Source organism: Delphinapterus leucas, chromosome 1 (assembly GCF_059928025.1).
Source record: "Delphinapterus leucas isolate spDelLeu-1000000601 "Yukka" chromosome 1, BTC_Dleu_Yukka2, whole genome shotgun sequence".
Lineage (NCBI taxonomy): Eukaryota > Metazoa > Chordata > Mammalia > Artiodactyla > Monodontidae > Delphinapterus > Delphinapterus leucas.
The window spans coordinates 53,305,781-53,329,339 of record NC_143129.1 but is presented as its reverse complement, the minus strand read 5'-3'; the positions used below and the strand labels follow the sequence as shown (position 1 = coordinate 53,329,339).

The 23,559-nt window shown below is 44.5% G+C and overlaps 1 protein-coding gene across 1 annotated transcript in view; it reads right to left on the bottom strand.

The window, feature by feature from the left end:
* Positions 1–3,710: 3,710 nt before the first annotated feature.
* The window catches only part of NMNAT2 (nicotinamide nucleotide adenylyltransferase 2), a 196,251-nt gene continuing 176,402 nt past the window's right edge, over positions 3,711–23,559 (bottom strand). Inside the window, exons 10-12 of the mRNA XM_022593336.2 lie at positions 9,119–9,220; positions 8,913–8,980; positions 3,711–6,346 (exon numbers count right to left, since the gene is read on the bottom strand). Of these exons, the coding sequence (XP_022449044.1) occupies positions 6,244–6,346; positions 8,913–8,980; positions 9,119–9,220 (273 nt within the window). The 3' untranslated portion in view covers positions 3,711–6,243. The remainder of the gene's footprint in view (positions 6,347–8,912; positions 8,981–9,118; positions 9,221–23,559) is intronic.

The window sequence follows — 23,559 nt, the reverse complement described above, 5'->3', positions numbered from 1 at the left end:
GAACAAGCTGCTTGTATAATTTGGAGATTAATCCTTTGTCAGTTGCTTCATTTGCAAATATTTTCTCCCATTCTGAGTGTTGTCTTTTCATCTTGTTTATGGTTTCCTTTGCTGTGCAAAAGGTTTTAACTTTCATTAGGTCGCATTTGTTAGTTTTTGTTTTACTTCCATTTCTCTAGGAGGTGGGTCAAAAAGGATCTTGCTGTGATTTATGTCAAAGAGTGCTCTTCCTACGTTTTCCTCTAAGAGTTTTATAGTGTCTGGCCTTATATTTCGGCCTTTAATCCATTTTGAGTTTGTTTTTGTGTATGGTGTTAGGAAGTGTTCTAATTTCATTCTTTTACATGTAGCTCTCCAGTTTTCCCAGCACCAATTATTGAAGAGACTGTCTTTTCTCCATTGTATACTCTTGCCATCTTTATCAAAGATAAGGTGACAATATGTGTATGGGTTTATCTCTGGGCCTTCTATCCTGTTCCTATATTTCTGCTTTTGTGCCAGTACCATACTGTCTTGATTACTGTAGCTTTGTAGTATAGTCTGAAGCCTGATTCCTCCAGCTCCACTTTTCTTAAGATTGCTTTGGCTATTCTGGGTCTTTTGCGTTTCCATACAAATTGTGCAATTTTTTGTTCTAGTTCTGTGAAAAATGCCATTGGTGGTTTGATAGGGATTGCATTGAATCTGTAGATTGCTTTGGGTAGTATAGTCATTTTCACACTGTTGATTCTTCCAATCCAAGAACATGGTATTTCTCTCCATCTGTTTGTATCATCTTTAATTTCTTTAGCAGATGTATTTCTGATCTGATCCCAGGATGTGATTCCTTTTTTTCAGTACTCTTAGGAGGCTGGACAAAAGGGTGAGATGATACTCAGTAATGTCCAATGTTTGGACCAAGTCTCAAGGACCAGGAATATGTTTCTCTTTCTTTTTTTAATGTTTTATATGGTCATGGGAATGTTGTGGATTCTTGCTGTGGTTCAATTTTCCCACCTGGAAAGCAGAGATTAGATTTTTTTTTCTCTCTCTCTGCTTTCCTTATACTATGGGCTACATGGAACTTTCTAGGAAATTCCAAGATCTGAAGCTTACTTATGGGTCATAAGGGAAAAAATGTGCTATGTACATGTATGTTAATTCATAGGTAGTGTATATATTTTATAAGTTAGTATAAGTAAGCAAAATAAACCAGTGTTTATACCCAGTTTTAAACAAGAGCACATCATTACGTAGTCTCAGGAGAGAAGGAAAAAAGTGTTCAGCTTTGCGAGTAAAATAGCAAACATAAATACAAGCCATCAATTTATAAGGCATATCAAGCACCATCGTGATATGCCAACAAACCCACATGGATACACACAAAGCTAACTAATCTCAGTCTTAAACAGAAAAAGATACTAAGAACCAAAATAATTTTTAAAAACCTCACACAACTCATCTGACAAACAAGTAGCTAAGCCTTAAATGAGGTGGCCGAATGGGGAATTGTTATTTGACCTACTGAATCATGAGTGATATTAGCTAAGGACTATCACTATTTACACCTAAACCCATGCATAATGTACATCACGACTAAAAATTAAATACAAACTAACAGCCACAGCAGGATTGAACAATTAACTTATTCGGTTTTTGCTTGTTTACTTTACCAAACAAAACCAATTGTGAGTTTAACAATTTCTGTCTTACTTGAGATCTTTTATGTCAAGAAGCAAGTTATCCAAGTTTTTAATTTTCACAAATACATTTTTAAGTCACAAAGCACTAATTTCATTAAGAATCCAAAGCTAACCAAGACCAGACTATGCAGATTAGGTAGAACCTAAGATTTGATTTTTTAAAAAAACTGAGAAAACTTAGGCACAATTGACAAATTTGCTAATTATTCTTCCCTGCTTATGGGTGTGGTTGTATATACTTTCATATTACACGTGCTGCATCAGCCAAACCAGCCAGAGAATCTCCTGCTCTTAAGAGCGTGCTTAACAACTGTTGGCTTCTGTCAAGTAAGACTGTGAAGAAAAAGTGGTTAATTCTGCAAATCACAGAGAAGATTCTAGGCCAAGACACGAGACTAGTAGCATCATCTTATTTATTAACGTAATTGAAACATTTTGCCGATAAAACTTTTGTCTGTGACTATTCTAGCAACAAAATTTTACTCAAAATATTTCACTGTGAGATGGTGTTGCAACTTGAATGTAGTTTTTATTAATGTGTTGATTTCCAAAGCAAATCTTATTCTCAAAATGGCAGATTCAGGGACCAAAAAGTGATTCAAAAAAGCTTCCCCCTCCCCATGCCAATCCTTGAGACTGCTTGGATCAAGCTGAGGTCTGGGCGCCAGACCTAGACTGAAGGCGGAGGGAAAGAGTGTAACTCATTCCTAACTGACTGTTACAGGCTAATAGGACATTCCAAACATACACAACAAAGAAACCACGTGAAGAATCGCGTTTACTGGGCAGCTATAGGAAGGCGCAGACCAAATGAAGTGGACAGAGCACATTCATCATCTTTACCACGATGCTATTCCTAAGGTGTCCAAATTGGATGAACTACAAAATCGATCCCTGTTTCCATCCTTCCCATCTCACCTGCCTGCTTTCCTGCCGTAGCCTTGGGAGAGATCCTGAGCTTTTCATATTCTACTGATTTATTTTTGCATTACTCTTTTGATGAATAAAATATAACATGCTTCTCTCTCTTCGTCCTCTAGAGAGAGAGAGAGAGAGAGAGAGAGAGTCTGTTTGGGGGAATAGATTTGGGCTATTAAAATACAAGTCATTTCTCCCTGTAATTCTCTGCCTTTTGCTGCAGTTTGGTTATGGAGTCTTGCTTTCAATTTAATTACAACATCATGTTCTTTTATTCTTTCTGAGAAGCTGAAGCATGAGACTAGGGAACGTTGGGGGAAGGTTGGCCAAGCCGGGACAGGAAGAACAGCGTCTCTAGAAGCTCTAGTTCTGGGTTTCAGGCACTTCAGTAAGAGACTTTCCTCCCCTGTTCCCATGTACATTCAAGGAAAGTGAAAGCAAGATGGCCCCAGAGGCTGCCTGGGGTTAGGGAAGGGGGGTGGCAAATGAGGTACCAGCTAGCAGCACAGACCCCTGCCCCCAAAGGGCCATTCCTTGAGAACAGAGTCATTGACACAAAGGGTTTCCCTCCTGCCTGTTCTTACATATCAGCCACTTTCATAGAAGTGGGAGGGACATTTTTATTGGTAGGCAGGAAATGAGGCTCCAGACTCCTCTTGACACAATCTTTCTAGCCCGTGCCCTTCTCACGATCTCTGAGCCTTTGGGTTGGCCTTTTTGGGAAGGAGCAGGACCCGAGTGGAAGTTGGGGTCTCGAGGTCATCCTGTTGGCACCTGGGGCACTACTTCAAACTCTGAATCATCTCTCTGGTGTTGGCCTTGGCTGGGTCACAGTCATCGTGTCCTGCCTGGACTGAGAGAGGAGCTCTGACCTCCCCCTAGCAAGTGAAGAATGGGGCAGGGCAGGAAATGGACAATTCCATCCAAAAGGGGAGTCACTTTTCCTGGTATTAAAGAAAAGCTATTTTAACATGATCCTTATGATTCATCAAGATAGAATCTGCCCCATTTCATTCCTAGAAATCTATTCTATGCTCCCATTCTTTTCTTCAGCTCATCTCACTCTCCCTACAAGCATGCCTTCTGCCTCCCCCTCCCCCCCCCCCCCACTGAATGCCGAGAGCCAGCCCTGTTTCCTCTCATGGGTCGTGGACTAAATGGGGCTTGACCACAGAGCCCAGCAAAGGAAAAGTGGGCCAAAGAGACAAAAGACAGCTGGTCTTTCTCAGATCTGCTCACGTGGATCTTCAGAATAAACTCTATCCATAAACTCCATATCCTTGAAAATGCGTGTTCCCCCAGGGAATCCAGCTCCCTGATTTCCTTTGTTTCGTTTCCTGGCTTGCAGCTGTCTTGCCTAGACAAAGATACTTCTGTCACTCTCTCTCCAGCACGAATGCAATCTTGAGCACTTTCTGGGTCTTTGTCTTCCACAAAGCAATCCTTTCTTGGATTCAGATTTCCTCCAAGCCGTTGCCATCTCCAGCTATCGGTTTCTAAGGGAAACCTAGCTACAGCCTTCCTCACCATCACACCCTCCCCCAGGACTAGCAAACACAAGGCCATATACAGGGAGCACCTGAGACAAACATAACTTAAGAGAAAGACGCCAGGTAAAGGCTGAAAACTACATCTTACCTGGTCAGTATCATGGGGAACCAGAGGATCAGGGACCATGTGGTGTGATGACCTAAGGGGTCAGGGAGACGTTAGCCTTTTGCCAGACTCTACACTTGCTGTGTGACCTTGGACCAGCCATTTAATCCAGTGGATCTCTGCTCCCTCATCCTTTAAAGGAAAGGTTGGATCAACAAATCTCTAAAGATCTTTCCAGTTTATGATTCCATGATCCTTAGCCAAACACTGAGACCCAAGAATAGGATCTCACTTCAGTCCTTTGGAGGTTATTTCCATAATGCAAGAGGAACAGCACCTCCCCCACCCCACCTTGCTATTCTTCTGTTGAATTTAGTTTCTTTCCCTGGAGGCTATTGAAGGATGTTACAGATGTGAAATGTGTGGTGAAGAACATTGTTTCTGGTGTCAGATCCTACCTGGCCCCTTCTGGGCCAGGGTTGGTACTAGATTTTGAAAAAATCATCCTACCGTTCAGGGACCATTCCTCAAAGAACCAAAAACCCAAGAGCCAGAGACTAGATGAGGGACACAGAGTATAAGACGGTAATTTCCTTTTGGTTTTTAAGCAGGTCGTGAACGAGGCCTGAACAACTAGAACAGAGTCTGTCAAAACTATTTCCAGGGCAGCAGAGGAAGGTGGGAAATTAGGGAGAAAAGGGCTGAAACACTTTAGCGGCTCTTGACACTCCCCCGAGATCTCTGTTCTGTGAGCCCACGCTCACCAGGAGGCGATGACTGTGGCTGCTGGGCTCAGCACAAGATGTAATCCTAACCCAGGAACAAGGCTGAGGCTCTGCTTCTCAAAAAGTAACTAACCTCAGGCGCCGCCTGTGTTACCAAGCTAGAGTGGGTGAGAATCACTGGTTCCCATCAGGGAAACTGACTGCTTTCTCCTAGGTCATCCTGGACTTACATTATGACAGAAGCATTTCCCAGCCAAACAGGCAATAAGTAATTCCAGTTAGCAAAGATCTCTATGGTTGAGTGAATTCCTAGCATATTTTATTTCAGAAATGACTGCATTATTAGGATTTGGCCTTGCGTACTAATTCTTCTCAAATGCAAGAATGCGGCTAAGTATGGCCTCCAAGGGCTTTGATGGTGATCTGAAGGTCCCTTGGTAATGCCTGGGCTGGCAGAGAACAACCCACATTCTGTCACAAGTTACAGCCCAAATAAGTAACTGCACAGATGCCACCAAGAAAGGAGAAGGGACTGGCTCTGTGTGATCACAGGCCCAACAGGAACGTGGTCTTCTGAAACTAGGGAAATGGGCTGAAATCCTTCTGAGAAACCCTACTATTCCCAGACTTGCATCCCAGGTTTCAGAACATGAATGTCTCAATCTCGACCCCAGACTGCGGTGTGTGTGGGCAGCAGAGGGGAGAAAGCGGATAGGTGGGTGAGGGTGTTGGGAAAGTGGAGGTGGCTCGGCCCCGTTCACCGGGTGTAGCCCACACGCACCTTCTGAGAGCTGAGGCTGGCTGCGGTATCCTATCAAAATGGAAGGAATACCACAGGAATGCAACAAGACTACAAACATAAAGAACCACGGACACTGATTGGATCCAAGTTCTCTGAGGAGTGAACAACAACGACACAAAACATAAAAAAACGAAAGAAAAGAGAGAAAGAAAGAAAAATAGCCCTTTGTGGTAAAGGGCATGCTGGGAAGGCGAGGCCCGGAGCCACCTCCCCAGAGCATGCTGGGAGACGGACACCCGCGCATCTCCGAGGACCGCACTTCCCCTATCCCTACCCCCTCACCCACCCCCAACCCGGAGACTAGAGGAAAGTTTGTCCGAAGATGACTGCGGAGTGGGGTATGCCGTGGTTCTCTGCAGGTCCTCCACACTGTGGGAGGGTTGAGTCAGCAAGTGGGGACAACAGTCAAGATGAGATGGAGGAACAGAGAGGCAGGAGAGAAATGGGACGGACAGAGGCTGCAGGGGCCAGTGTGTTGGTGGAGGACGAGGGACGACTGGAGCAGAGGGCCCTGGGGCTGCTAGCCCGAGGTGTTGATGTACAGCTGGCTCTTAAGAATGTAGTCGATGACCGGCTGGGACAGGTAATCCACGACATGGCCGTCCCCATGCTGCAGGGCCAACCTGGATGAGAAGAGACAGTGATCAGATGACATCCTTTCCTGAAGCAAGGCCAGAGGACAGGCCAGCCCATTCCCTTTCGGGGAAAGGGTTTACCCAACACCCCATTACCAGTCTTTGCTTAGGCTAAATACACGGCATCCCTATCAGGAAAAGCCCTCCTGCCCCCATAATTCCTCCCCCATCCTAACTCTGCTACTTCCTAACTGAGGAACCTTGGGCAAGTTGTTTAAGCCCATCTATTCTTCCATTTTCTCGTTTATAAAATGGGGGTAGTATCTGGGCCGATCTCAGTTATTAAAATGATTAAATGAGTCATTACACAAAGCACTTAGAAAAGCCCAAGCACACAGGAGGCATTTCAATGCAAGTGTTAGCTATTCTTATTTCATTTCTTTGTGTTTCTCTACACCATGGTCTCATGAAAATGAACCTTATGATTGACCCCTTCTTTTCCTTCCTATGGAAGCCCTGATAGAGAAGAAGTTGCCCTTCTCTGAGGCCCTTCTCACAAGCCCTGAGGGGTGGGTGGACTACCAAATACAGAAGGGGTCTGGTTTCCGCACGGTTTTGCTCCAGACTTGGTCTGGCTGCTCCCCATTTTCTATGCGCATGATGGTCTTGGGAATGTCGGGCCCCAAGGAGCTATTTGTAAGAACTCATATACTCCTCCGCATATCTAGATTCTAAAAGGCATCTGTGCTCTGCGTTGCGAGATCTCCCCAGAGGCTGGCTCAGTGCCTTTTCAATGCATAGTGTCCTGACCTTCCAGCAAGCTAGGTTCCCAAGTGCCTCCCTGCACGGTTTACAGGGAGCCTTCTTGAAAAAGTGGTCTATAACCGTGGTTTCCAAATGCCAATCCCAGCTTCACGAGAATCACCCAGGAAGCAGATAGCCAGGCCCAACACCCAGAAATTCTGATTCGGTGGGACTCAATGGGACACGGGAATCTGTGCTGTGTGAGTTCTCACGGTAATTCTGTTGTGCAGCCGTGGCTGGAACCACAGCCTTCCCCTTTCCCCTCACTGGTTGTTGTCACTGGGTTTCTGCTCTCACCTCATAGTTGATGCTACTATTTCAAGTGTCTACATAATCACCTTCCAGGGAAGAAGTCCAGCGGACCTTTTAAAATCCTGGGCTCATTTGATTTCTCTGAAACATGCGACACAGATGACAACTGACAGGGCTCTCCATCTTTGTGCCATCTGCTGCCTTTGTTCCAGGGCCACCAATGCTGGTGGTTTCTGACTGCTCCTTCGTCTCTTTTATTTTTTTTATTACTTTTTAAAAATTGGAGTAGAGTTGATTTACAATGTTGTGTTAGCTTCAGGTGTAGAGTGAAGTGATTCAGTCATACATATATCTATCTATCTATTCTTTTTCAGGTTCTTTTCCTTTGTAGGCTATTACAAAATATTTAGTATAGTTCCCTGTGCTATACAGTAGATCCTTGTTGGTTATCTATTTTATACATAGTAGTGTGTATATCTTAATCCCAAACTTCTAATTTACTCCTCAGCCTTTTTTTTTTTTTTTTTTTTTTGCGGTACGCGGGCCTCTCCTGCTGCGGAGCACAGGCTCAGCGGCCATGGCTCACGGGCCCTGCCCCTCCGCGGCATGTGGGATCCTCCCGGACCAGGGCACGAACCCGTGTCCCCTGCATGGGCAAGCGGCCTCTCAACCACTGTGCCACCAGGGAAGCCCCCTCAGCCTTCTTTTAAATGTTAATGTGTTTTAAGTATTCCCCATAGCCTTCTTCTCTTCTTGCTGACTCTCCCCGTGAGCGTAGCCACAGCCCTGAACTTTAATTTACACTTAGGTACTCATGGCTTTCAGTTTTATTACACTTCCAGACCTCTATATTCCACACATCTTATTATTCTACTGGACATTCCCACTTGGGGGTTGTGGTGAAGACTGTTAACTGGCCCTAGTATCCATTCTTTCTTCTGCTTAGTGCTACAACCTCCCAAGATTTAGTTGGACACAGAGCTGCCAAGTTACAAAGTCTACTCCCAGCCTCCCTGGAGGCTAGGCATGGCCACATGACTGAAGCTGAGCCAGGGGGATGAAGGGGAAGGGATATGTGCAACTTCGGGTCACCTTCCTAAGGACAAAGCCCCTTGCCCTTTCCCACTGGCTGAGAACAGTCACTGTAGCAGCTGTGGACCCTGAGAGGGAAGCTTCACATTGAAAAGAACAGAGATTCAGTTTCTTCTGACTTCAGTTAGAGGGATATAAACATTTCTCTTATTTAAAACTCTAACTATTGGGGATCTTTTTGTTATGGCAGCTTAACCTAAACACTTACAAATTCCATGCGTACCTCAAACTAGAGTCCAAACTAAAAACCTCCTTTTCCCCCTTCAAACCAGCTAAAACTAATAAATGGCCTGTCGCCCTTTTAAAAGTCAATGACTGGGGACAAATAAATGAGTTCTAAAAAGAAGGCTGCATACTGGGGCAGCAGGTGTCAGCCAACCTAACGGTCAGCCTGGACTGAGGAGAGTTGTATGGGAACTTGTAAGCCAGTCTGACCAAGGTCTCTCTGGTCGTTTGTCAAACGTACCTGCTCTTGGTTGAGCTGACGACAGACATGGGATGGTTGATGTCATCCTTTACCACCATGATGTTGTTCTGGGGACAAAGCAGAGACAGTAGGTAGCCAGTCTCTCACACTAAACTCCTTTTGTATCCTCACTTCTCCAGCCCGCAGGCTTCTCAGAGAAGGGCCACATCACATTACTATACCAGCAGGGAGAATGGGGGACTCACTTTGTATTTGCGGAGTATTGAGGAGTGATTCATGATTCGGTCTGTGTCGGCTGCGTCCCGGGGGACCACCACGATCCCAAAGTCCCCGACAATCACCTCCATCTGAAGAAACGGTGAGGGGGGAGGGAGAGAGGGAGGGAGAGAGAGAGAGAGAGAGAGAGAGAGAGGAAGTGCCCTTTGGTGAGACTTTGACTACCAACCCCTACCAAGCAACTACCTAGCAAGGTGGAGCTATCTTCTCTCAGAACCCCAAGCCTTAGTCCCAAACTTGCCTTCTCAGCCCCATCAGTCAGCTCCTTCAACTTACAACCTGTAACAGTGTTCGTGGAATGAGTGGGAACTTCACCTGGCACCCTTAATGAACACCTCTAGACTGAATTAATTAATAAGTGCGCTTCTCGTGTCTAGGCAAGATGTCTCCAATTCCTGAGGCTCCCGCTGAGCTCATAACGCTGAAGAGCAGCATGACACATGGTCCTTACCTGGTAAGTACCCTCTTTGGTTGCCCAGCAAGCATACCCCAGCCCCTGGCTGGTCTCCTGAGAGGGGCTGGAATGCTCCCCTGGCTCACCCATGTCAAAGATGCTGTGGGACTCAGGGCAGCGAAAAGCAGGGAAGGGCTTGGAAAGCATCAGTGTGCACACAGGCAGTGATAAGGAGGATAACTATGGGGTCACTTCTGAAGTCAGCCTCCGACAGAAGCTGGCTCCCATCGTGAGAAATGAAACCTTTTCATTTAAAAAATATATTTTTTCCTGATTATAGATACAAGCTTGGGAAACTCAGAAAAAGAAAAATATATATATAAGAAATCAATCATCACCACACAATCCAGAGAACCACTGTTAACAAGTTAGTATTTATGTTCAGGGTGCTTTTCTCTACAAATCGATGTGTATATCCACAACTGGACTGAACTGCAAAATTAATCATTTTACCTACACATTTTATTTTCTTTTAGCATTATATTGTGAGCATTTTTTCATATGGTTATAAGTATTTGAGGACTTCCCTGGTGGCACAGTGGTTAAGAATCCGCCTGCCAATGCAGGGGACCCAGGTTTGATCCCTGGTCCGGGAAGATCCCACATGCCGCAGAACAACTAAGCCCGTGCGCCACAACTACTGAAGACCACGCGCCTAGGGCCCGTGCTCTGCAACAAGAGAAACCACTGCAATGAGAAGCCTGCACACCTCAACAAAGAGTAGCACCTGCTCGCTGCAACCAAAGAAAGCCTGCGTGCAGCAACAAAAACCCAACTCAGCCAAAAAAAAAAAAATTGAAAATGTGTTTTGACAATCTGTATATTTCATTGCTTGACTATACTGTGATATAGCATGATATATTAAATGGAATTTGTGTTATAGACAGTGTACAGTTACTTCTGATTTTTGCAGTTATAATAACACTTCGTTGAAGATCTGTATACATAAACCTTTTCCCACATCTTTGATTATTTTCTTAGGATAGGAAGTAAAATCATTGGATGTAAGGATATGAACTGGACATATTTCAAGTTCTTGAGACTTATTACCAAGCTGCTTTCTTGAAGGCCGTGGAATTTTTCTTTTCAAAGAGCCTGAGAGTTATGGCATTTAATAGACTTGGATCTAGCCTGGGCACATTACGGTTTAGATCTTGCCAATTAAGGATCCCAGATGGAGGGAGAAGGGGACAGGCAGTTTTCTTCCGAGCATGCAGCTCATTGGGCAAGACCTGCTTTGGGGCAAAAAAACCAGGTTTTTTCTCATAATTCTCCAACCGAGTGCCACAAAAACAGACATTATAGAGCACTACAGCCGCTTCTTCTCTATCAGAGGATTTCTGTACCAGCAGAATTCCACTTCTAAGTCTGATTCACCGATTATGCGTGTGTGTGCCTGCACTGTGTGCACCTGTGTGCCCTTGGCTATTTCCATCCACCTTCACCCTATTTCTCCCATCGCTTACAACTGGAGCTAGAGCTGCAATTAAAAATTGGCTGAAGGTGCCATAGGAGGGAAGTTGTGGAGAGAAATTAAAAGCTGGGTGTACAATATCTGAGCCCACATTGGATCATGCTATTTGGAAGATACAGAGCATTACACAACATACTGCATCTACTGGTGATGTTCAGATCTGATAAACTGGCCCCAAGTCTTTATCCCATAAACCAGGAATGCTAGGGAGAGGCAGGGCAGGGAGTTGGAGGTAGATCCAGCCTCTCCTGCCATAGCATTTAAAATATTGCACTGGGACTCACTACTTAGAAGGTAATTGAAGACGGTGGTTCTCAAATTTGGCTGCACATTAGAATCACCTGAGGACCTTAAAAAACCCTCAAAGCCCAGCTAACACCCAAGATCAACTAAATCAGAATCTCTGGGAATGGGGCCCAGGCATTAGTTTTTTTTTTTTTTTAAATTCTCTAGGTTTTAATTCCAATATGCAACCAAGTTTGAGAACCAGTGATCTAAGTACTGAATTAAAACTTGAGAGGAATTATTAGGGTAGAGAAAGAGATAGAAAAGAGAAGGGAGGAGAAAAGAGAAGAGACGGAAAGGGAAGGGGAGGGGAAAGGAAGGGAAGAGAAGAGAATCCATCCAAGCTGGTATACATGGAGATTCCTCAACTGCCTGGCTATGTAGGTAGGTGTTTCAAGATATCTGGTGTTGATTGTATAACATAGGATTTGAATTCAATTTGATTCTGAGGATCTGATGGATGTTTCATGTATGATGCGTGAAATAACAGGGCTATTTAAAAGTGAGCATTCTAGGACTTCCCTGGCGGTGCAGAGGTTAAGAGTCCGCCTGCTAATGCCGGCGACACGGGTTCGAGCCCTGGTTCAGGAAGATCCCACACGCCGTGGAGCAACTGAGCCCGTGTGCCACAATTACTGAGCCTGAGCTCTACAGCCCGTGAGTCACAACTACTGAGCCCACGAGCCACAACTACTGAAGCCCATGCACCTAGAGCCCATGCTCCGCAACAAGAGAAGCCACTGCAATGAGAAGCCCACGCACCACAACGAAGAGTGGCCCCCGCTCACCGCAACTAGAGAAAGCCTGCACGCAGCAACAAAGACCCAACGCAGCCAAAAATAAAAATAAATAAAGCGCATATATATATATATATATATATATATATAGTGAGCATTCTAGTTTAAAGCATTAAAACAACGGTTCAGAATGGCAGTCAGGCCTCACGGGGAACAGCCCTACCTGTGACATGAGTGCAGCTGCTGCTTTCTACTCAGGCACTAATGATCTGAGCACCCAATCAATAACAATGCAGGCTGCTCAATGGGTGGCAAGCAGATGGAGACCTTGATGCTTGAGATGGAATTCCTCTTCCAGAAACAGGTGACAGATTTGCCCTCTGGGAATCACAGATGGGGTGAAGGAGATGGGTCTACCAGACAAGACACACAGCTTTACCACATCCAAGTGGCATCTCTGCAGGGGTTTGGACCAGAGAATGCAGACCTTTTCTGCTCTTTTGGCCAGACCTGAGGACATGGGCTTGATTTTCATGCCAGAAGGTGTTTGTGTGTGTGTGTTTTGGGGTGCTAGGAGGTGCCAGGTGCTAGATTTGGTGAGGTGTGCCCTCATCCCACAGGTACCGATCTCCCTCCGGGAACTTAGCTGCCCTGCCCACCCCCACCCCTATCCTTGTCTCCTGTCTTCATGTGGCCTCCAAGATCCACCCTCTCCTGGTTGTCCTTCTACCTAGCTGGCTGCTCTTTTGTGATCTCCCTGTGCTGTTCCTTCTCATCTCCCCGATCTCGAATGACTGGAGTCCCCCAGGCTCAGTCCTTGGAGCTCTTTTCTTTTCTATCTACACTTGCACCTTTAATGATTTCATTCAATTTCAAAGCTTTAAAGACACATGGAAGGCTCCCAAATTTATATCTCCAGCGTAGACTCCTCTCCTGAACTTCAGACTCATACATCCAGCAGTCTCTTCAACATGCCCACTTGGATGAGGCATCTCAAACCTAAATAATATGTCCACGAGCCCCTGAACTCTCTGACATCAATCAATCAATCAGTCAATCCCCTCCACCATCATCCTACAGGCACCAAGATTCTTTTCCTGTAGTCTTTCTCATTTTAGTAAATGGAAACTCTCTTCCTACAACTGCTCGGGCCAAAGCCTTGGTGCTTTCCTTGATTCCTCTCTTTCTCTCACATCCCACATTCAATCTATAAAGCAACCCAATTGGTTTGGCCTTCAAAGCAAATCCCAGAATCTGCTCATTTCTCACCATTTCCATCACTTCTACCCTGGTCCAAGCCTCCTTTGGTAGGTTAAATAATGGGCCCCCAAAACACCGAGGTCCTAATCCCTGGAACCTGTGAATGTTATTTATGTGGCAAAAGAGACTTTGCAGATGTGATTAAAGTAAGGATCTTGAGATTATTCTGGATGACTTAGGTGGGCCCTAATGTAATAACAAGTGTCCTTAAAGAAGAAGGCAGAGGGAGATTTAACACAGAAAAGAGAAGATGATGTGAAGATGGAGCAGAGAAGATGCTACACTGTTGGCCTTGAAGATGGAAGAAGGGACCAAGCCATGCAACAAATGCAACTCTAGAAGCTGGAAAAGGTGAGGAAACAGATTCTCCCCAAGAGCCTCTGGAAGGACTACGGCTCTGACTACGACTTAGTATTGGCCCAGTGAAACCTGTTTCACACTTCTGGCTTCCAGAAGTGAAAGATAAAAAAATGTGTGTAGTTTTAAGCCACCAAGTTTGCAGCAACAGAAAACTAATTCATATATGATCTTATTTGCAAAGGACAAAGACACAGAGGACAAATGTATGGATACAAAGGGGAAAGGGGGGGAGGTGTGTGGGATGAATTGGGAGATTGGGATTGACATATATACACTATTGATACTATGTATAAAATAGATAACTAATGAGAACATGCTGTATAGCACAGGGTCCTCTACTCAATGCTCTGTGGTGACCTAAGTGGGAAGGAAATCCAAAAAAGAGGGTATATATATATACGTATAGCTGATTCACTTTGCTGCACAGCAGAAACTAACACAACATTGTAAAGCAACTATGCTCCAATAAAAATTAATAAAAAAGAATTTTTTTAATTAAAAAAAAAGAAAACGAATTCATCTCCATCAGCTCTCACTTGGCTTGCTCTGGTTTGTTTTTCTCTTGCCTTTTTCAGTCTACTCCCAACATCCAGACTGATAATGTGAATATACCAAATTATGTTGCTCCTTGGCTCGAAACCCTTCACTTAAATACCAAGATGGCGGTGTGGGAAGGAGTCAAGATGGCGGTGTGGGAAGACACAGAGTTAGGTCTCCCCACAACTAGGGTGCCTGCCGGCTGCTGGTGGGGAACTCTGACCCCCAAGAAGACGGGAGGAACCCCAGAGTGAACCGGTAGGATGTAGGGGGATCGAGGGGGAGGAGAAGTGGAGGTCAGACGAGATCTGCACCCCTGAGGCCAGGGATATCAGGAGAGGCAGGTGGGAGGGACTCTCCAGGAAGAGCGGGAGAGAAGCAGAGGGCGATTGCCCTGCCCACTTGGGCACGGGGAGCCTGCTGAGCTCCCAGGCTGATCCTCCAACCTCCAAGGCCCCTCCAGGCTGCATGGGTCCTTGGGGGTATAGGAGGGAGGCCAGGGGGATCAGGAGAGGCAGGTGGGAGGGGCCCTTGGGAAGGAGTGGGAGAGAAGTGGAGGGCGATTGCCCCACCCACTTGGGCATGGGGAACCTGCTGAGCTCCCAGGCCGGTCCCCTGCCCTCCAAGGGCTCCCCTTCCCCCTCCAACTGCACTGGTCCTGGGGGCACAGGAGGGAGGCCTGGGCGATCAGCAGAGGCAGGTGGGAGGGGGCCTCCCAGACCCCAGACCAGAGGAGCAGGAGAGGAGAGGAGGGCGTTTGCCCCACCCACTTGAGCCCAGAAAGCCTGCTGGGCTCCCAGGTGAGGTCCCCTGTCTTCTGAGACCAGGGGTGGGGGGCATGCCTGGGCCCCTTCTGTTCCTTGAGCCTAAGGCCCACCCCCCACAGCCCAGGGCCTTTTCCATCCCTGTGAGTCCTGAGCATTGGCCCCACCCACCACCTAAACGTTGCCCTTGATTAGGCCCTGCCCTCCACAGCCAAGGCCTTCCCCTCCCCCACCCCACCTTTTGTTTTTTTGCTCCCCATGTGGCTTGTGGGATCTTGATTTGCAAGTCCATGGTCAGATGGGAGCTCCTGCAGTGGGAGCTCTGAGTCTGTACCATTGGACTAACAGAGAACCTCAGACCCCAGGGAATATTCATCAGAGTGACGTCTCCTGGAGGTCTTCATCTCAGCACAAAGACCCAGCTATACCCAATATCCTACAAACTCCAGTGTTGGAAACCTCAGGTTAAACAACCAGTAAAACAGGAACACAATCCCACTCATAAAAAAAAAAAAAAAAAAAAGAGATGGCAAAAAAATATGTCACAGACGAAGGAGCAAGGTAAAAACCTACAAGACCAAATAAATGAGGAGGAAATAGGCAATCTACCTGAAAAAGAATTCAGAGTAATGAGAGTAAGGAAGATCCAGAATCTTGGAAATAGAATGGAAGCACGGATTGAGAAAATACAAAAAATGTTTAACAAAGATCTAGAAGAACTAAAAAACAAACAAACAAACAGAGGTAAACAACACAATAACTGCAATGAAAAATACACTAGAAGGAATCAATAACAATAATGGAGGCAGAAGAACGAATAAGTGAGCTGGAAGACAAAATGGTGGAAATAACTGCCAAGGAGCAGAAGAAAGAAAAGAGAATGAAAAGAATTGAAGACAATCTCAGAGACCTCTGGGGCAACACTAAATGCACCAGCATTCCAATTATAGGGGTCCCAGAGGAAGAATAGAAAAAGAAAGGGTCTGAGAAAATATTTGAAGAGGTTATAGTGGAAAACTTCCCTAACATGGGAAAGGAAATAGTCACCCAAGTCCAGGAAGCATAAAGAGTCCCATAGAGGATAAACCCTAGGAAAACCACACCAAGACACATATTAATCAAGCTAACAAAAATTAAATGCAAGAAAAAATATTAAAAGCAGCAAGGGAAAAAACAAAAAATAACATACAAAGGAATCCCCATAAGTTTATAAGCTGATTTTTCAGCAAAACCTCTGCAGGCCAGAAGGGAGTGGTAGGATATACTTAAAGTGATGAGAGAGAAAAACCTACAACCAAGATTACCCAGTAAGGATCTCATTCAGATTCAACGGAGAAGTCAAAAGCTTTTCAGACAAACAAAAGCTAAGAGAATTCAGCACCACCAAACCAGCTTTACAACAAAAGCTAAAGAAACTTCTCTAGGCGGGAAACACAAGAGAAGAAAAAGACCCACAAAAACAAACCCAAAACAATTAAGAAAATGGTAATAGGAACATACATATCAATAATAACCTTGAACATAAATGGATTAAATGCCCCAACCAAAAGACACAGACTGGCTGAATGGATACAAAAACAAGACCCATATATATGCTGTCTACAAGAGACCCACTTCAGACCTAGGGACACATACAGACTGAAAGTGAAGGGATGGAAAAAGATATTCCATGCAAATAGAAATCAAAAGAAAGCTGGAGTAGCAATACTCATATCAGAGAAAATAGACTTCAGAATAAAGATTTTTACAAGAGATGAGGAAGGACACTACATAATGATCAAGGGATCAATCCAAGAAGATATAACAATTATAACTGTTTATGCACCCAACATAGGAGCACCTCAATACACAAGGCAAAGGCTAACAACCATGAAAGGGGAAATCAACAGTAACACAATAATAGTGGGAGACTTTAACACCCCACTTACATCCAGACAGAAAATAAATAAGGAAACACAAGCTTTAAATGACACAATAGACCAGATAGACCTAATTGAAATTCACAGAACATTCCACCCCAAAGTGGCAGAATACACTTTCTTCTCAAGTGCACATGCAACATTCTCCAGGATAGATCATATCTTGGGTCACAAATCAAGCCTCGGAAAATTTAAGAAAATTGAAATCATATCAAGCATCTTTTCTGACCACAATGCTATGAGATTGGAAATCAATTACAGGAAAAAAACTGTAAAAAACACAAATACATGGAGGCTAAACAGTGCGCTACTGAATAACCAAGAGATCACTGAAGAAATCAAAGAAGAAATGAAAAGATCTCACCTCAAGAAACAAGAAAAATCTCAAGTAAACAATCTAACCCTACACTTAAAACAACTAGGGAAAGAAGAACAAAGAAAACCCAAAGTCAGTTGAAGGAAAGAAACCATAAAGATCAGAGCAGAAATAAATGAAATAGAAATGAAGAAAACAATAGCAAAGATCAATAAAACTAAAAGCTGGTTCTTTGAGAAGATAAACAAAACTGATAAACCCTTAGACTCATCAAGAAAAAAAGGGAGAGGACACAAATCAATAACATTAGAAATGAAAAAGGAGAAATCACAACTGACACTGCAGAAATACAAAGGATTATAAGAGACTACTACAAACAACTATATGCCAATAAAATGGACAGCCACGAAGAAATGGACAAATTCTTGGAAAGGTACAATTTTCTGAGACTGAACCAGGAAGAATTAGAAAATATAAACAGACCTATCACAAGTAATGAAATTGAAACCACAATTAAAAATCTTCCAACAAACAAACGTCCAGGACCAGATGGCTTCACAGGTGAATTCTATCAAACGTTTAGAGAAGAGCTAACACCAATCCTTCTCAAACTCTTCCAAAAAATAGCAGAGGGAGGAACACTCCGAAATTCATTCTACGAAGCCACCATCACCCTGATACCAAAACCAGAAAAAGCTATCACAAAAAAAGAAAGTTATAGACCAATATCACTGATAAACATAGATGCAAAAATCCTGAACAAAATACTAGCAAACAGATTCCAACAGCACATTAAAAGGATCATACACCATGATCAAGTGGGATTTATCCCAGGGATGCAAGGATTCTTCAATATATGCAAATCAATCAATGTGATACACCACATTAACAAATTAAGGAATAAAAACCATATGATCATCTCAATAGATGCAGAAAAAGCTTTTGACAAAACTCAACACCCATTTATGATAAAAACTATCCAGAAAATGGGCATAGAGGGAAACTACCTCAACATAATAAAGGCCATATATGACAAACTCACAGCAAACATCATACTCAAGGGTGAAAAACTGAAAGCACTTCCACTAGGATAAGGAACAAGACAAGGATGTCCACTCTCCCCACTCTTATTCAACATAGTTTTGGAAGTCCTAGCTGGGGCAATCAGAGAAGAAAAAGAAATAAAAGGAATACAAATTGGAAAAGAAGAAGTCAAACTGTCACTGTTTGCAGATGACATGATACTATACATAGAAAATCCTAAAGATGCCACCAGAAAACTACTAGAACTAATCAATGAATTTGGTAAGGTTGCAGGATACAAAATTAATGCACAGAAATCTCTGGCATTCCTATACACCAACAATGAAAAATCAGAAAGAGAAATTAAGGAAACGCTCCCATTCACCATTGCAACAAAAAGAATAAAATACCTAGGAATAAACCTGCCTAAGGAGGCGAAAGACTTGTACTCAGAAAACTATAAAACACTGATGGAAGAAATCAAAGATGACAGAAACAGATGGAGAAATATACCATGTTCTTGGATTGGAAGAATCAATATTGTGAAAATGACTATACTGTCCAAAGCAATCTACAGATTCAATGCAATCCCTCTCAAACTACCAATGTCATTCTTCACGGAATTAGAACAAAAAAATCTTACAATTCGTATGGAAACACAAAAGACCCCGAACAGCCAAAGCTATCTTGAGAAAGAAAAACGGAGCTGGAGGAATCAGGCTCCCTGACTTCAATCTATACTACAAAGCTACAGTAATCAAGACAGTATGGTACTGGCACAAAAACAGAAATATAGATCAATGCTACAGGATAGAATGCCCAGAGATAAACCCACGCACATATGAGCACCAAATTTACGACAAAGGAGTCAAGAAGATACAGGGGAGAAAGACAGCCTCTTCAATAAGTGGTGCTGGGAAAACTGGACAGCTGCATGTAAAAGAATGAAATTAGGGCTTCCCTGGTGGTGCAGTGGTTGAGAGTCCACCTGCCGATGCAGGGGACACGGGTTCGTGCCCCGGTCCGGGAGGATCCCACATGCCGTGGAGCGGCTGGGCCCGTGAGCCATGGCTGCTGAGCCTGCGCGTCCGGAGCCTGTGAGCCACAACGGGAGAGGCCACAACAGTGAGAGGCCCGTGTACCGCAAAAAAAAAAAAGAATGAAATTAGAACACTCCCTAACAGCATACATAAAAATAAACTCCAAATGGATTAAAGACTTAAATGTAAGACCCGACACTATCAAACTTTTAGAGGAAAACATAGGAAAAACACTCTTTGACATAAACCACAGCAAGATCATTTTTGGCCCACCTCCTAGAGTAACAGAAATAAAAACAAAAATAAACATATGGGACTAAATTAAACTTAAAAGCTTTTGCACAGCAAAGGAAACCATAAACAAGACAAAAGACAACCCTCAGAATGGGAGAAAATATTTGCAAATGAAACAACAAAGGATTAATCTCCAAAATATACAAACAGCTCATGGAGCTCAGTGTCAAAAAAACAGACAATGCAGTTTAAAAATGGGCGGAAGACCTAAATAGACATTTCACCAAGGAAGACATACAGATGACCAAGAGGCACATGAAAAGATGGTCAGCATCACTAATTATTAGAGATGGAAATCAAAACTGCAATGAGGTATCACCTCATGCCGGTCAGAATGGCCATTATGAAAAAAGCTGGAAACAATAAATGCTGGAGAGGGTGTGGTGAAAAGGGAACCCTCCTGCACTGTTGGTGGGAATGTAAATTGATACAGCCACTATGGAGAACAGTATGGAGGTTCCTTAAAAAACTAAAAATAGAACTACCATACGACCCAGCAATCCCACTACTGGGCATATAGCCTGAGAAAACCATAATCCAAAAAGAGACATGCACCACAATGTTCATTGCAGCACTATTTACAATAGCCAGGACATGGAACCAACCTAAATGTCCATCAACAGATTAATGGATAAAGAAGATGTGTCACATATGTACAATGGAATATTACTCAGCCATAAAAAGAAACGAAATTGAGTCATTTGTACTGAGGTGGATGGACCTAGGGTCTGTCATACAGAGTGAAGTAAGTCAGAAAGAGAAAGACAAATACTGTACGCTAACGCATATATATGGAATCTAAAAAAAAAACAAAAACAAAAAGGTACTGAAGAACCTACTTGTAGGGCAGGAATAAAGAGGTAGTCATAGAGAATGGACTTGAGGACCTGGGGTGGGAGGGCAAAGCTGGGGCAAAGTGAGAGTAGCATCGACATATACACACTACCGAACGTAAAATAGTTGCCTGGTGGGAAGCAGCAGTGCAGCACAGGGAGATCGGCTCGGTGCTTTGCGATGACCTAGAGGGGTGGGATAGGGAGGGTGGGAGGGAGGCTCAAGAGGGAGGGGATATGGGGACATGTGTATGCGTATGGCTGATTCGCTTTGTTGTGCAAGAGAAACTAACACGGTATGTTGAAGCAATTATACTCCAATAAAGATGTATTTAAAAAAAGAAAAAGTATCAATAGAAACCAAAAAAAAAAACAACCACCTTCTCAGTGAGACCTCCTCTGGCCATGCTATTTCAGCCTGCATCCCTGTGCACGTAGACCCACACCCATCCCACGCCCTCACAGTCCCCACTTCCTACCATGTTTCATATTCCTCCATAGCATTTATCTCTAACACCTTGTATATTTTCTTTCTTTAACCTTTTTTTGCTCTCCTCCTCTCTTCCCTATAAAGGTAAGCTTCATGAGGGCAGGCAATTTTGTGTGTTTCGTTCACTGCCATGTTCCTGGGTGAAAAGGACCTGGCACATCATCCGTGCTCGACATATGCTGTTGAGCAAGTGGATTCCTGCAGAGTCCCCTCTCTGGCAGTTGTCCTTGAGTTAGCTGATAAACTCTCTCACCTCAGGACATGGAAGGAAGCCCGATGTACCTAATGGAAACTCTGGGAGACCCAAGGAAGTGACTCGAGACAGACTTTCAGGTCCCCATGAAAAGCACGGGTGATCTTACTTCTGTAAGTTCCCAAACTTCATCTGATTGGTCAGCAGAATCACCCCGGAGCTTTAAAAATAATAATAACAGCAACAGCCCCTCCAGACCTCACCCCAGGGATTTTGATACAACATGTCTACAATGGGGTGGAGCCTCCCTCTTTACAATGTTTCCTAATCCTCCTGATGTGCACCCACCTTTGGAAAATTGTCACTTTTAATAATAGAGGCAGTTGCCTAAGCTAATACTCTGGCTTGGTTTGGGATGAAGTCAACATGAGATACTTGTGGGACGAGCACCTCTCTGGGGATTCCAGCAAAAATGAGGACATTTCCTCCCCCCTCCCCCACCCCACCCCCGGCTCTGGGGAGATGCGGACAGACGTCTGATCCCAGGAAACCGAGGGTTTCTCAAGCTTTCCCTGCCCACGGAGCCCACAGGAATGTGCCCAGGCCCCTGGGATGGAGCTCCTGTTCCAGCACGAGGGGCCCAACACCTCCCGTGTCTTCATGAAGAGTTCTCTGCAGGTCTTGCCGTGGGGGTGGGGAGGTGGGTGAGTGGGTGGTCCGAGCAGCAGAGCCGTCCTGATTGGCAATTCCCTCTCCCGATGGTGATTGATGTGACGTCATTCTGCCACACGGCAGCGAGCAGGATCAGGGTACAATCTTGTCCCCCCGCAGCAGACAGTGGCCTCTCACTGTAGCTCTGGCCTGGGTCGTGTCTCAGAGGTGGGGGTCTGTGACATTCATCCTGCTTCAACTTCCTGCTCACAGGCACAGCTTTGATCATATCTTTTCAGCTTCTGGTCAAAGGCTCCCCAGGGGCGGCAGGGGTGGGGATGGGGACAGGAAGTGGGAGGGGGCAGACTCTGCTCCCCCCAGTGTGGGGAATCTGAGGAAAGGATATGAGACATGTTGAGGCAGGAAGCAACTTGGCCTTGGGAGTGAGAACATTCGTGGCAGCCAGGCGGCAGATCTCTTGGAAGGAATGTGGAACCATCATCATCCTTCCAGGAGGCGGAATTTCAAGACCGGCCCTGCTGGGTTTCAGGGATACTTTGGGTGGGAGGATGCCCTGTGGTCTTAGCCAGGCACTTTCCTGGGCACCAGGGCTGAGCAAGCCAGATACGGCTTCATCTCTTGGCTCAATCACTATCTAGTGGGAGACATTAAATAAATGACTAATTATTTCAACTGTATTGCTCTTAAGGATAAGGGCAAGTTACTATTTAAGTGGCTCATCTCTTGTAGTGGCTAATGTCTTCTGGGTAACTGGCAAAAGTTGGGGCCATATCTCACGGTGGAGGCTGAATTTCTCCAACCAAGCTGTTCCCAGGTACTCTTACATTCTTTCATTCAACAAACTTTTATTGAGTGTATATGGTGAACCAGGCACTGTCCTGGTGTTGCCCAGCGAGACAGACAAGTGCAGTGTGCTCACAGAGCTTAACTCCAGTAGGGAGAGATCGTAAACAAATAAATACATAAATAAGAAAACATCAGGTGGAGCTTGGTACAATATTGAATATAAAACAAAATGACTTTTAAGCCAAAACCTAAACGACAAGAACCGGCCAGACATAGGGATACCTGGGAAAAGAGCGTTCCCAGTGAGGCCACAGCTAGTGCAAAGGCCCTGAGGTGGGAAAAAGTGTTCAAATAAAGAAACTAGGTGGAACTGGGGCACAGAGAGGCGGGAGAAGTAGAGAAGGACCAGATCACGATAAAGATGGGGTTTCATTCCAAATGTGAAGAGAAGCCATTAGAGTGCTTTAAACAGAGGGCTTGACTTCCATTAGCGACAGAATCCAATTTACACTGACTTACCCAGGCAAGTCTAACTGGTAAGACCCTCTATGGAATCATTCTGAGATCAGGGTTCAGGATCCTGACCATCTCCCTCAAACAGTCCTCTCTTCTCAAGGCACAGTACCTGAGTTACTCAGGCCAACTCGTACTTCTCCAGATGAGGATATTCAGGGACGAACAAGGGACTACCAGCAGGAAGCGGAAGCACCATTTATTAGAGGACCTGCTATGCACCAGGCACAGTACTAGCAGCTTTATTTCTTAATACATTTAATCCTTGAAGCAACCATCTTCTGAGATGTGTGCTTCAGCTCTCATTTCATGGATGGGGAGACCAAGACTCAGTGAGATGTAGTAACTAATCCAAGCTGCACAGCAAGTGAGTGAATTTGAACCCACTCCGGTCTGCTTTAAAGGCTCTTTCCACCACAGTATGCCTCTTCTAGATCCATTTTTAAGACTCCCATTTTAG